Raw genomic sequence first — 14,774 nt, 5'->3', positions numbered from 1 at the left:
ATTATCAAGTTCCCCTTCAGATCTTTTTTGAAAGGTATCAAATGATAGTCTAGCATAAAAAGTTTTTAAGGACAAAAATAAATACATTTTTAAAAAAAAGAAAAAAAAAATTATATATATAATTTTTTTTTCTTTTTTTTAATTTGGTCTCAGTTCGGTTTTGTTTTCATTGTGCTTATATATATATATATATATATATATATATATATATATATATATATATATATATATATATATATATATATATATATACGATGATCTCCAGGAAGTTAAACGGCACAGAGCTTTAGCCATTATAGCCAACGTTGGACATTATGTTCTTGTCAGTGATATTTACTATATTTTTACTTGTAATAAAATCTTATTTTTTAATTTAAAAAAAACCATGCCTAACTTATTCTCTTTTTATAATTCATTTACAAGGAGTTAATCACAATGGAAAATGGTTTGTTTATGTACTTGACAGTTTTTCTTTTATATACTTAATTAACCATTTTCGAAAACGTTTTTTTAATTAATTGACTCGTTATATTTTAAATTGCTCATTATTTTGCTTCTTTTGTGGAATTTTGCCTTTTTGGTTTTAAGATATGTTTCGAATATTATATTGAAAATTTGATTTGCTTTGTCTTATTTTTTGGAAGAATAATGTGCCTATTTCAATAAACTAACTATAACGGCAAGTATTTTCCTCTTTGAAAAAATCTTATCAATATTATTACTCATCAATAAAATATAAAATTTCATGGGCATTGCCTTCTGTTTTATTTGAATTTATACTTATTAGAAAATCAAACTGAATACAGTGTAAATAGTTTTATAATAATTCAGTAAAATGTGTTTTTTTCCTTTTATATGCCCCGCAGTTTTGATTTACTTTATCAAATTTCTAAAACTAAAATGCATAATTGAAATCTTTCAATATTGATTTAATTCCGACTTAAATATAATGGATACAATCAATTTTTTTATTAAAATAAAATATTTACTATAGAATATCATAAATACCCAACAAATATATCTCAATCATAGTAAATCTATATTAAATATCTTTAACTCTTATTCATGTAATACCGATAAGATGAAGATAAGATAATACAATTATAAACAAGATTATAGTGTTTTGAAAGAAATTTAAAAAAATTCAAAAATATTAACACTGTTTAAGTTAATTTATTGGTTTAAAACTTATAACATATTTTATATTCTAATTGACAAACACATTTTTATTTAATTTCGTATTTTAGAAGTTAAACAGAAATTTTTTAATATTTTTTGTTATATGCACTTAAAATTTAATTAAGATTTTATTTTAAATTTAATTAATTGCACTTAAACTTTTATCATAAAAGACCAAATAACGGCATTAATTAAGAAAATTTGAACTATTGCAAAAAAACTTGTTCCTTGTTAATAATGTCCATAATGATTTAAATCATACCAATCTTCGAACCTCATAAAAAAACCAAGTGTAAAAAATTTCAAAGAGAAAGAGAATTTGAGAGAAAACCAAAGTCGCAGAAGGTCATAAAAGGCAAACTGAGAAAGTTTTCACTTATTGATTTTTTCACTGAATAGAATAAAAATGAAGCATAAAATTTCCGAGGGAAAAAAAAAGAATAAATAGTAAATAGTTAAGTTATATTCAAGAATGATTAAAAAGTGGCGTTTAAGAACCTCCGTATTGTAAACAGAGTTATAGTCAAAATAGCGTCACATAGCATTCCCCCTTCAATCTTCTTTTAATAGGCAACATAATAAAGCAAAACATTCAAGAAAGGAATGCTTTAATTAATTAATATTTTACAACTGAAACCCACGATTGGTCACCACTTCTATCAAAGGAGACGTGATGGCCCAGGGGATCGAACGTTTGTCTTCCAATTAGTGGAACCGGTTTCGAATCCCAGCGATAGCTGCACCGACCACAGTGCTTACGTAAACTATCCTCAGTAGAAGGCGGATCATTGGTCCCCTTGTCATCAGGCTAACTGTGGAAGTTTTTCGTGGTTTCCTCTCCATGTAAAGCAAATGCGGGTAAGTTCCATTAAAAAGTTCTCCACGGAGGCAGATTTCTTCTAACACTTGATCCCTTAGTTCCCTTGTCTTCTGGATTAGGTTCGAAATTACAAGGCTGCGGAGGTAAATATTAATAGTCGTAAATGCAAAACAATTGGGGCGACTGTACAACGACGGTTATAAATATAAATATCCAATATGAAGTGTCACTTTGTGAAAAAAGTTGAAATATACATATAGCTGAAAAAAACCTGCCTAACAATTCAATTATTTGTAGTGACTTTTACAAGTGTGTAAACGAAGCAGATATTTTCTGTTATTGGCAACCACTTTTAGTTTAAAAACTAACATTCAAATGATTTTAGATCAATTTAAAAAAATTAGTACTACATTGACATGAGTGCAAAATAAATTGCTCATTTTGAAATGATCTCTTCGTGAGATTATGCCAGTAAATAGTTTCATTAAATTTATGGAAGTGAGTTCTCTCAATTTAATCTAGATTTACGCTAAAGTGTAATGAATTCTTCATACAGTTTTTGTAAATTCCCTATATAGATTTTATCAACATATTTATGATCCTTCATTTTGATCAAAATTTTTATGACTCATTCGTGTCTTTTTTATAGGGTGGGTGTCGATAACCGAACTATATCGTTATCAACTTATTTTAGGCGGAACAATAATGCTTCAATTTATTTCACTTCAAAATAAAAATTGTACACTCAAATCTTATGATTATAAGATTACTAAGATTCAAAATCTTTTACTTAAGTTCGGAAGTTCAGCGGTATGTAAAAAAATTTATTTGTGGGTAGTAACTTTCATTCAAAACTAATAAAAAAAATATTTTTCTTTTTATGATATCAATTTAAAATATTTGAAAATTAAACTCAGAGGCTTACGCATATATTTTCTAAGAAAAATAATGTGTAGTGCTTTTTACACGTATCGATGTGTAGTGCTTTACATAGTACACATACACGAATCGCAAAATATCGATGTTTGATTCATCTATCACCACTTTTGAAAGTTTTAAAGCCCTGGGTGCTCTGTACCCATATGCACGCTACCACTTTTTATTTTTTCTTCACTGTCACTACTCAGCAATTTATAAATATTCATATTTAAATATGAAATTTTAAAACAGTTTTTTTTAACTAATTAAAGACTGACGACGAAACGTGGTCTATATATGAATCTATCAAAGGAAATATATTTGTGGATAGTTTTTCTATTACCTACCATTTCGCCCATGAAAATGCTTGAATATTATTTATATTATTATGTGGTAAACAGAACTATTTTGTTTCTGCAAAATAAATATTAGCCAATTTTTTTCTTTTTTTTCTGAAAAAGGTCTTTTTAAGATTGGGCACAAATGTCCTCTACAATGTCTAGTTAAATAATACTATTCGTCTAATTTTGTCATCACTTAAAAACTGCCCGTATTTATAATAATAGGTAGGTGAATTCTCTCCTTTGAATAGGAAATGCATGTAAATGGGGTAAAGTGGTAGATAACAGAAAGGAATATTCACTTTCTTTCATGCAATCGTTTTTCATACTCCAAACTGACAAATTTTATTTTTAAAGAGGAAATAAAATGCTTTTATTTTTGTATGAAAAAGTTGATTTATAATGTACACACAGATTTAAATTTATATTGCAACATTTAAAGTCCTAAATGTGTTTTTTTTTTAATATTAAGTTCAGCTTAAATAAACTGCTGTTTGTAGAAAATGCAACACCATGAAAGAATCATCAGAATCAAATGAAATTTAATGCAGAAACGACTTGTACTGATACAAATAAATGATGAAATTTTCAAAACAAAAGAAACAAATTAAGCGTCCGAAATCAGTATTTGGTGCAGCCACCACGCGCTGCAATAAGTGCTGCTATACGACGTGGCATGGAGTCAAACAGATGTTGAATATCTGCTTGAGGAAGAGAATTCCATATCGCTTGTATGCGCAACCAAAGTTCGTCTTTGGAAACTGCAGGATGCGGATCACGAGTGAGACGCCGACCAACCATATCCCACACGTGCTCAATAGGCGACATATCCGGCGAATAAGCAGGCCAAGGAAGAAGTTGCATGCGTTGTGCTGAACAGAAGTCTCTAACAGTCCGCGCAACATGTGGGTGTGCATTATCCTGCTGAAAGATAGCTCCAGGGATGCCTTGAAGGAAAGGAACGACTTCGGGCTGTAGCACTTCACGGACGTATCTGTTGCTATTGAGATTACCCTCAATTCGTATCAAATTGGATCGTCCATGATACGAAATCGCACCCCAGACCATAACTCCGGGTGTTCGACCACTATGCCGTTCAATAATACACTCAGGAAGGCAGCGTTGACCGGCATAACGTCTAACACGAACACGGCCATCATGGGTCCACAAATTGAAGCGTGATTCATCTGAAAAGACAACTTGGTGCCAATCAGCTCGCCAGTCTCTGTGCTCAAGAGCCCACTGCCGACGCAGCCGTCGATGATCCGCCGTGAGGGGAATCCTGTATAATGGCACCCTTGCACGCAATCCACGGCGCAGCAGACGACGACGAATTGACGAAGCCGACAATTGTACACCTGTAGCAGTAGACCAATGTGCTGCCAGCTGCCTGGAGGAAGCTGTGCGATCATTCACCGCCATGCGGAGCAGGTGTCGATCATCGCGCTCTGACGTCACCTTCTGTCGTCCAGTGCCTGTTTTTCGAGTTGTTCGGTGCTCGTCGGTCCACTGCTTCCAAACTCGCATCACTGTGGAACTGTTCCGCTGCATACGAGCTGCTATTGCGCGATAGGAAAATCCTCCTTCTCGAAGGCCGATTATCCTCCCTCGTTCAAACTCCGTAAGTTGCTTGAATTTCTTATTCTTCCGTCGTGGAGGCATACTCAGGTCTCACTAAACGTTTGCCACTAACAAATAATCATAGACTATTTTCAACGTCCCGCTACAGCACTTTATTTATACGCTTTCAGCATCAATTCAGAGGGCGCTGCGCGCGCCACGCACGCGCGATGGCTCTGAAACTTTATTAATTTGCATAATATCCTATAATTGACATTTGCTGCGAATTTCATTTGATTCTGATGATTCCTTCATGGTGTTGCATTTTCTACAAACAGCAGTTTAATTAAAAATTAACTGTTTTATCTACAAAAAATCTTATCGAGAAAGTGCAAAAAACGGCTGCTATGAGTTACAGGAAAAAATTTTCTGAAATATATTAACAAAAAAAAAAATATTAACACATAACCCTTAAAACTGCAGTTCTACAGAATCTCACTGTTTCTTTTTTAACTCATGTCCGCCTGGCACTATTTGAACCGTTAATAATTAATGATGGTACCTTTTAATTGAAATAGATAAGCAACTTGTCCGAAAAATAAGAATTACTGGTAAAAAAAAATAATAATAATTAATTTCTTCCTCTATCTATCCTCTTTTATCTATCCTCTTTTTTATATCCTCTTATCTATCTTCCTTTTTATATCCTCTTATCTATTAAATAAACTATCTGTATAACTTTTATCTATTAAATCATCAAAGCAGGGAAAATTACTTAAATACAATAAACTTACACCCCATTCATACATAACATGTTTATCGAATTATTGTGAAAATAAAGAATATTAACTTTTTAAATACATGCAATACATTTTCTCACAGATATTGATCAACCATTTTAATTACCACTGGTCACCCTGGTCAATCCCGAAATTTCTGAAATAAATACTGACGTTAAAATCAGAAAAAAAGCAGTGGTCAAAAATAGTTTATTTCTTCTATATAGAAGAAAGATCATTAGTAATTTCAGCAAGAACTTATCGACACAAAAGCTAAATATAATTATTTTATCGAACAATCTAGAAGTCGTCGGTTAAAGGTGAGTAATTAATTGAATATTTACCGATGAAACTGTTAGTGTCGGTGGCAGGCACCAAGATTTAGACAAAAAACTAATGAGGAGTTGCAAGAAACAATAATAAATTGCAAAAAACAAGTGACGACGTGCAAGAAACAATGACAAATTGCAAGAAACAAATGACGAATTTCAAGAAACAATTGACAAATTGCATGAAACTAGAAGAAATTACAAGAAACAAATTAACTGATGAGCGTGAAATGATGACTCAAACAACTAAAATGTCGATATAAGTGAGGAAAACAATTTGATCTAAAATATGTGAACACATCACATAAAATTGTCAATATTTGTTTTTCTTCTAACCCGTGAATCATAGAATGTATGAAAAATACATTTATAAATGGTGAGTGATATAAATATTGATATTCTAAGTGATGATTTTATTAATCATGATTAGATTAATTTATTATGTCAATTTGGATTTCAAAATTACATAGTCTAAATTCCTCGTCAACTTGCATTGATCATGTCTTCGTTAAAACAAATAATTTTTCAGTCAAATCCGGAATATTCATAAATGATGTAAGCGATCACTATCCAACTTTTTGCAGTATTTATAACGATGGGGTAAATAAAATTAAGGAAACTGAAAAATAAAATTTCAATCAACTATAATAAGTTCTATAGGGCCGGGATAGCCTGGTCGGTAGGGCGCTGGGCCCAAGTCCAAGAGGTCGTGGGTTCGATCCTTGCCGGCCGAAGACTCCCCGTGTAGTAAATGGTGACTGATGCACGTTAAAATCTGTCGAGTCTCAAAGTCCTCCATGTTCCCATAACAAATCAATACCTCTGGGGGTACTGATCCAGGTCTTCTGGATTGGTTCAAAATGACAAGGCTACGGAGTTGAACATTAGTAGACGTAAACCCATTAAATTGGGTCGGCTGTTCAACGACGGTTATAAAATAAAATAAAAATAAGTTCTATAATTATCTGTCAAATTACAAATTTAATTGCAATCCTCAGGATTCTCTTGATCAACAATATCAAAGTTTTGTTTTCAAACTTAGTAATTTAAAAATTAATTTTAACTGCACGTATAAATCAAACAAAAGAGCCAAAAATAACCGGATGACTAGTAACATCTTGACTTTAATTCGAAGAAAGGAAAAACTAGAAAATGTCCATGGGATATTATTTAAAGAACAGCATACAACAGTTTCTGAGCTTAAGAACTTAATTAAAACAGCAAAATCAGAATACTTCAAAAACAAATTTTTGAATTGTGATTCAAATAAACAGAAATGGGATCTTGTAAATAGTATTATTGGTAATCAGAGCAAATCACCTACTTTACCGGATATTTTAAAAAAACTATGAATCTTCTGATCAATTTAATAAATCATTTGCTAACAGTACCTCAAACCCAAATTCAAACAGTTTTCAAATCCATATTTCATCAAGTTTAACCTCGTTTGTTTTCCTAAAAGTGAATGATTGTGATGTACTTTACTTAATAAATTCTCTTTCTAATAAAAACTCATTTCACTATGACAGTATTAATGCAAAATTAATTAAACTATTTGCTCTCAAAAATATAAATTTTATAACTAATTTCATCAATACCTCAATCAAGTCATCAATTTTTCCAACTTCTTTAAAAAGAGCAACCATAACTCCTATTTTTAAAACCGGTGATAAAAATTGCTTATCAAACTATAGACCAATATCAATATTAACTGTTTTTTCCAAAATCATTGGAAAAGCTCTAGCAGATAAAATGTACAATTATTTGAAACATACAAATTTTTTCTCTGAAAATCAATAGGTCTGAAGGTAAAAGTACAGAAAAAGCTCTTTTGGAATTTTCAAAATTTATTCATAATAGCATTGCTGAAAATAAGATAACAGTAGCTATGTTTCTTGATATATCAAAAGCTTTCTATAATGTCAATCACAATCTTTTAATCAAAAAATTAGAATTTGCTGGCTTCAGAGGAATTATTTTAAATTGGTTTATTTCATATCTTTCAAACAGAGAACTTAGAGTTAAAATCCGAAGTAATTTTAGTAATTACATTTTTTCAAACCGTAGTGTTCCTCAAGGATCTATTCTAGGATCCTTATTGTTTATTATATTCATCAATGACTTTTGTCAACTCAAACTTTTTGGTAAGATAATAACATATGCTGATGATTCCGTAATTTTGTATTCTTGCACTCATTTAAATCAACTAATTTTTCAAATTGAATCTGATTTACGCGTAATTTAAAAATGGTTTACAGTAAATGACTTAAATTTAAATCTAAATATATTTATTTCAGTTAAAGAAAATCAGAATTTAACTTAAATTTAAAATTTCACTCTCTGTCTCCTCTAAAAGTACTAAAGAAAATTGTCAATGCTACATTCAACAATCTGTAAATAATATCAAATATATAAGACTATATATTGATTCTAATTTGAAATGGAGAACACATATTAACAATTTAGTTAAAAAATTGCGTTTTGTTTTAGTTAAATTTTATCACCTTAAGAATAAAATTCATTTTAATTTCGTGAAAGTACTCTATTACTCCTGGTTTTATTCCTTAATTAATTATGGTGCAATAATACATGGCGGTGAATATAAAACTAATTTACTTCCTTTAATCTCAGTTCAGAATAAATGCTTCAAGATTATTAATTCTCTAAATATAAATAATTCTACCAATATATATACAAGAATTAATCTATTACCATTTCGCCATAATTTATTTTTTCGTATTTTACTTTATTTTCACAACAATAAATTAATATGCAAATTAAAAACTAATGTGTCTGAAAGGAGACTAACTGAAATGTATGAGATTCCCCACTTTACAAAAGAAATTTCACGAAAACAGTTTTTTTACTTAGCACCTAAATTATATAATAAATTACCATTCCAGTTGCAAAATATCCAGATATATTCTTCTTTTAAGCGTGCTTTATTTCAATTTGTGATGAACATTGACGATTTAGATCTCTATTTTCACTTCAAAGGAAGCATTTGATTGTTTACACCAGTCTTGTGCCAATCCAAATGAATTTCTTTTGTCACCTTTGTTATTTTTTTTCCATATAGTTTCATGTATTTTTTTTCTTAATTTCTATTTTATATTTATTGTATTACCTTTCTTTGTCGCCTGGACAGGATTTTTCTCTTGGCGACGAATATATATTCTTTGTATTTATGTGTTTGTTTTTGTTGTCAATAAAGTTTTGTTTGTTTGATTTTAAAAAAAAAAATTGGTGCCAAATATATATTTTTTTCCTACCATTTTTATTAAAAGTCCTTGATCCAAATATAAATATTTTTAATCAGAACTATCTCGTTTGTCCATTGGAGTAATGAAGCACTTTCTTGAAAAATGTCACTTAAGTAAAAATCTTTAATTCAATTTTTGGCTTTTTTTTCTTCTTTTTTTTAAAAATTTTTCCAGAGCTGTTTGAGTCCCAGAAATAGGGCTGAAACTCTATATATTGCAAGAAGAAAAACTAAAAAAAAAAAAAAATCATTTTAATACAACTTATTTCGAAGAAAATAACCATGGTTATCAAGATTCCTTTAGAGTTATAACATATACATACATGTGGGCCTTTTTTTACCAGAGGGAAACTAAGTAGTGATAAATAAAAGAGTTTGTTTTACTCCCTTTAGTAAATAACAAAAGAAAAATTATTTTACTACTAGTTTTTTTTTCTTTTCCGTCTTACTTTCAACCCTACCCTGAATAGAAGAAAAACCATTTTACATATCTAACTGTTTTTTGGAAAAAAATTAAGAACATTGCAATTCCAATAAATTTAATTCAAAAAAAATTGCAATTCCAAAAAACCATGGCTCAAACAGACTCTCAATGTCCCTCAAAGGATGAGGATGAAATCTGTCGTCATGTTTCGTCTGATCCTAAATCTACTTCATTTTCTGAAGTTAAATATATTGAAATACTCTTGAATTTAACTTTTCTTACTCTTAATTTTGTTTCAGAATGTAATTTAAAGGATTATTTATTTAAAAAAAAGTATGATGTGAGAAAATGCAAAATTAATAATAGATTAAAAATAGTTTTTGAAAGAGTTAAACTGACACAGTGTTAGTCATATCTATTTCATTGTTTATTATTAATTAACTTTTCAAATCCATCATTTCAAACAGCCGTGTCTTACACTGCTGATTAAATCTCTGGATTTAATCAGTCATAATCAGAAGAATGTCTCTTTATCAATACGTGTAAGAAATAATAAAAGAATAATTGATAATACTTATCACTTTTGTAAGTTGACAATAAGCAATGTGATGTGATAAAAATAAATTGAGAGAAACACCTTAACCATTCACTATAATATTTACTTTTTCACAGTTTTACAAATTAAATTATTTTTCATTTTCTCAAAAATGAATGCGTTAAAAAGAGGTAAAATATTTAGTTTTATAAATGTCAATATGCAAATAGAGTAATATTTTTACATCTCTATTATTTTGTTTTGCTCCTGTTTGATAAACTTTTCTATTATTAATGAAAATAATAATGAAAAATGCTTTGATGGAAAATATTTGAATTTGTATGTTATTGTCATGTAGGTATCTATGCTATTTATCTGCGTCTTAAGAGGCCTCATCAACTAAAATTTTTTGAATTTCTCTATGTATTTTAGACAAAATTTTGATTACACTCACGAACTTTTTTTTTTTTTTTTTGCTACAGATTTTTGAACGAATCTTTGATATTTTCACGTCACTGATATTCACTAATAATGATGATAAAAGTATTAATAGTCAAACGAAATAAAATTCTTTCAAAATGTTTCTTCTTCAAATCAGAAAAATTACTTTTGACATGTTATCAGAGAAAGAGACAAAAAAAATTACAAAAGGTCTCTATTTTCTTGAAAAATATATAAATGAAAATGTTTAGACAAGTTTCTTTTCTCCAATGTTAATACATCCTTGTCTAGACAAAGTATCTTTCATCATAGTCTGAGTGTCGGATTACCTCTTTTATAAATGTTTTTCAAAAATAATTATATTTGGAATTGCTTTTGTCTAGAAAAGCAGTTCTTAAGGGTTTTAATAATAAATAAAAAAAATAAACTAAATGAAGTCATATAAAAAGGCATTTCAGTTTGAAATCATAATTTTACTTAAGAACTATTCCGTGATTTTTTAAATCTGGACACAGAAAAGAGAAAGCCTTAACGCGGGTTACCATAAACAAGGAATAAGATCCTCTATTTAACCGAACGTTGTGCCATCTTTCTTATTATGTCCTCACTGCGCAGTTTTGCAGTATGGACGATCTTTCTTATTTTTGCCCATTGCGCAGTTTATGTTCTTTAATTGATACGTGTGAAAGCCTTCTCTTTTCTAGGAGGTGTTGACACAGCTGGAAATGCTTGTTTAAGAAAATGACGTTTGATTCCGCTTCTTTTATTTGTATTATATTTATTTGTACAAAAAAATACATAAACTAATGAATCCAAAGAAACTAGTGATGCGATATCGTCGATTATCATAAATTATTTCGTACATTTCAGTAAATTAGTCTTTTTTTTAAAAAGATTTTAAAAGTGTCAATAGTTGTTTTTATGAGGCTCCCACGGGTGATATAAATTTATAATAGTGGTAGTAAATTAACGTTAAAAGGAACATCAACTTTTGAAACTAATTTTATCATATAGGGTTGAATTACAGCTTATCAATTAAAGTACGAATACATCACCTGAAAAGTTACATCTGCAATATAAATAGCCACATTGAGCCTGAAATTCAGGATAAATGTATAATTGTGGTAGTAAATTTACATAAGAGGAATTTGGAGTTTTAAAACTCATTATATCATTTTGAGATCTGAATACGAAGACATCGCCTTAAGAGTTACATCTGTAATATTAATATCCACACTGAATCCGAAATTCGGGTACCGAAATGATTTTGCTTATTGTTTAAATAAATGAGGAAAAGTAAGCACGCAATTCTCGTTGTTAAATTTGAGTAGAAAAGTGAAAAAGCGCGTTTTTCGCTGATTTAAAAATTCACCGACGAACTATTATTAAAGCTGTTTATTAAGGTGTATAACGAAACACTTTTTTTTCTTTTCGAAAGTCAGTTTCAAAAAAGTATATATATATATATATATATATATATATATATATATATATATATATATATATATATATATATATATATATATATATATATATATATATATATATATATATATATATATATATATATATATATATATATATATAATGTACCAGAATAATTTAAAGGTTTCGTCTTTTGAGTCAAAAGCTTAAATGTATTTTTTAAAGCATAGTTAGGAAATAGATTTTAGTTTTCACGTTCGAAAGTGTAAAGAAAGAATGCTAAGGGAAAAATATCATGATATATCTCCCAGCACGAAAGTTTGCATTAACAGAGATTTAATTCAGAATTTTTAATTTTCTACTGAATCTTTTGGTTAAATTATGTAACTTCCGGGCTAGATCAAGCTTTTTATGAGAATTCTGGGAAACCTGAATTTGTATTTCGTACCTATGTATATGTCGCAGGAAAATGATAAAAGCAAATCCCTAAGGGAGATTCATGGAAAAACTCTGTAGGGTGATTTCCCTGAAGAAAGTAAACCTCTAAATTGTTTTAATGATAAGAACGGTTCCTTAAGGGAGATTCATAGAAAAACTCTGTGGGGGGATTTCCCTGAAGAAAGTAAACCCCTAAATTGTTTTAATGATAAAAACGGTTCCTTAAAGGAGATTCATAGAAAAACTCTGTGGGGGGATTTCCCTGAAGAAAGTAAACCCCTAAATTGTTTTAATGATGAGAACGGTTCCTTAAGGGAGATTCATAGAAAAACTCTGTAGGGTGATTTCCCTGAAGAAAGTAAACCCCTAAATTGTTTTAATGATAAGAACGGTTCCTTAAGGGAGATTCATTGAAAAACTCTGTGGGGGGATTTCCCTGAAGAAAGTAAACCCCTAAATTGTTTTAATGATAAGAACGGTTCCTTAAGGAAGATTCATGGAAAAACTCTGTGGGGTGATTTCCCTGAAGAAAGTAAACCCCTAAATTGTTTTAATGATAAGAACGGTTCCTTAAGGGAGATTCATGGAAAAACTCTGTGGGGTGATTTCCCTGAAGAAAGTAAACCCCTAAATTGTTTTATTGATAAGAACGGTTCCTTAAGGGAGATTCATAGAAAAACTCTGTGGGGGGGATTTCCCTGAAGAAAGTAAACCCCTAAATTGTTTTAATGATAAGAACGGTTCCTTAAGGGAGATTCATGGAAAAACTCTGTGGGGTGATTTCCCTGAAGAAAGTAAACCCCTAAATTGTTTTAATGATAAAAACGGTTCCTTAAGGGCGATTCATAGAAAAACTCTGTGGGGTGATTTCCCTGAAGAAAGTAAACCCCTAAATTGTTTTAATGATAAAAACGGTTCCTTAAGGGAGATTCATAGAAAAACTCTGTAGGGGGATTTCCCTGAAGAAAGTAAATCCCTCAATGATTTTAGTGAAAAGATGTGAATGCAATTAATCGGTTCGGATAGTCTTTTTTTACAATAAATATGTTTTTCTTACAGGACAATCATTTCTATCAAGAGAAAAATGGCCTTTTATGATTGCATTAGCTGCCTTAATTATATGTGTTGCTGGAATTCTAGTCATTTCCATGATTTATGGATTAACAGGAGGAAAATATCCCGATGATGTAAGTTACATTATAACTCATTTGTTTATCAAAGCCTTAATTGAAATCTATGTAGAAGTTTTCCACCTCCATGTTTACTACCTCCATGTTATTATTTTTTATGAGCTAAAGTAAATTTAACTGCGTCAAAATTCTGTGACTTACTGATTAACTGATTTATCTGCAAAAGCATTGCTTCACTTTCAGTACGTTTTCGAAATAGTTTAGTACGTTTTTCATAGTTACTACTTTCTTAAACCTCAAGACCCACTATAGTAATTTTTAATTTTAAAGTTTAAAAGCCTTAAAAAAACACAAATTTTCGATAGTTTATATATAATTTAATGAAACAATTTTATGATTATCACTTTTATGCAAAGGCTATTTTAAAAACTAGCTAAAGACTTTTTTGAAGTCGCGACAATTTGAACTCAATGAAGCAAAATTTAAAAACAATTTCAAGAGAATCATTGAAGCAAAATGTAAGTATTATAATTTTCTTTATTATTAAAAGTAGCTAGGGGCTATTTTAGTTTAATTCATGCATAATTTAATTTTTCTAGCTATTATGAACACTTTACATTACTATCAAAAGCTTTTCAGTATCATTTTAACTTACTAAGAAGTCCCGTGGTATCTCTGTTTTTTCTATTTTAAAAAGTCAATATTTTTTTCCTTTTAAAATTTAAATTTAAAATTCAATTCATTTCAAAAGTCATTTGTTTATATAAAATATAATAATTATAGTTTTGTATAAAAATATTTTGTTATTATGTTAATCGCAACAAAATGAACAATTGCTGAGATGTGAAAACTATTCATAATATATTATTCATAAAAACTATTTATAATATACTTAAAAATACATAATACATAGCCACAATAAGAAGAAACAAGAGTAATTTTACTTGTCAACGATCTATATAACTATAATCAACAGATATTTTATTTTTATTTCATGTTATAACCGTCGTTGAACAGCCGACCCAAATTTTTGGTTTACGACTAACTACTTATGTTCAACTCCGCAGCCTTATAATTTTTAACTCAATCTAGAAGACAAGGGAACTCTTCAATCAAATATATGGAGAAATTTGCCCTCACGGAGAACTTATTGATGGAACTAACCACATTTGCGTTACATGGAGAGAAAGACC

The 14,774-nt window shown here is 29.6% G+C and overlaps 1 protein-coding gene across 10 annotated transcripts in view; it reads left to right on the top strand.

The window, feature by feature from the left end:
• Window positions 1-14,774, top strand: part of LOC107443665 (ectonucleoside triphosphate diphosphohydrolase 3) — a 109,102-nt gene that overhangs the window by 53,673 nt on the left and 40,655 nt on the right. For 9 of the 10 annotated variants that reach the window (XM_016057620.4, XM_087156197.1, XM_071188242.2 and 6 more), the window contains one exon: window positions 13,511-13,638. In XM_016057620.4, coding sequence (XP_015913106.3) covers window positions 13,511-13,638 — 128 coding nt within the window. Of the gene's footprint in view, window positions 1-10,190; window positions 10,339-13,510; window positions 13,639-14,774 lie in introns of those variants that run through there. The other variant, XM_071188247.2, reaches the window with a different exon arrangement.

The sequence above is a fragment of the Parasteatoda tepidariorum genome, chromosome 12 (genome assembly GCF_982258835.1).
Source record: "Parasteatoda tepidariorum strain Cologne lab strain chromosome 12, Ptep-v5.0, whole genome shotgun sequence".
Lineage (NCBI taxonomy): Eukaryota > Metazoa > Arthropoda > Arachnida > Araneae > Theridiidae > Parasteatoda > Parasteatoda tepidariorum.
This window is presented reverse-complemented; position numbering and strand designations above follow the sequence as displayed.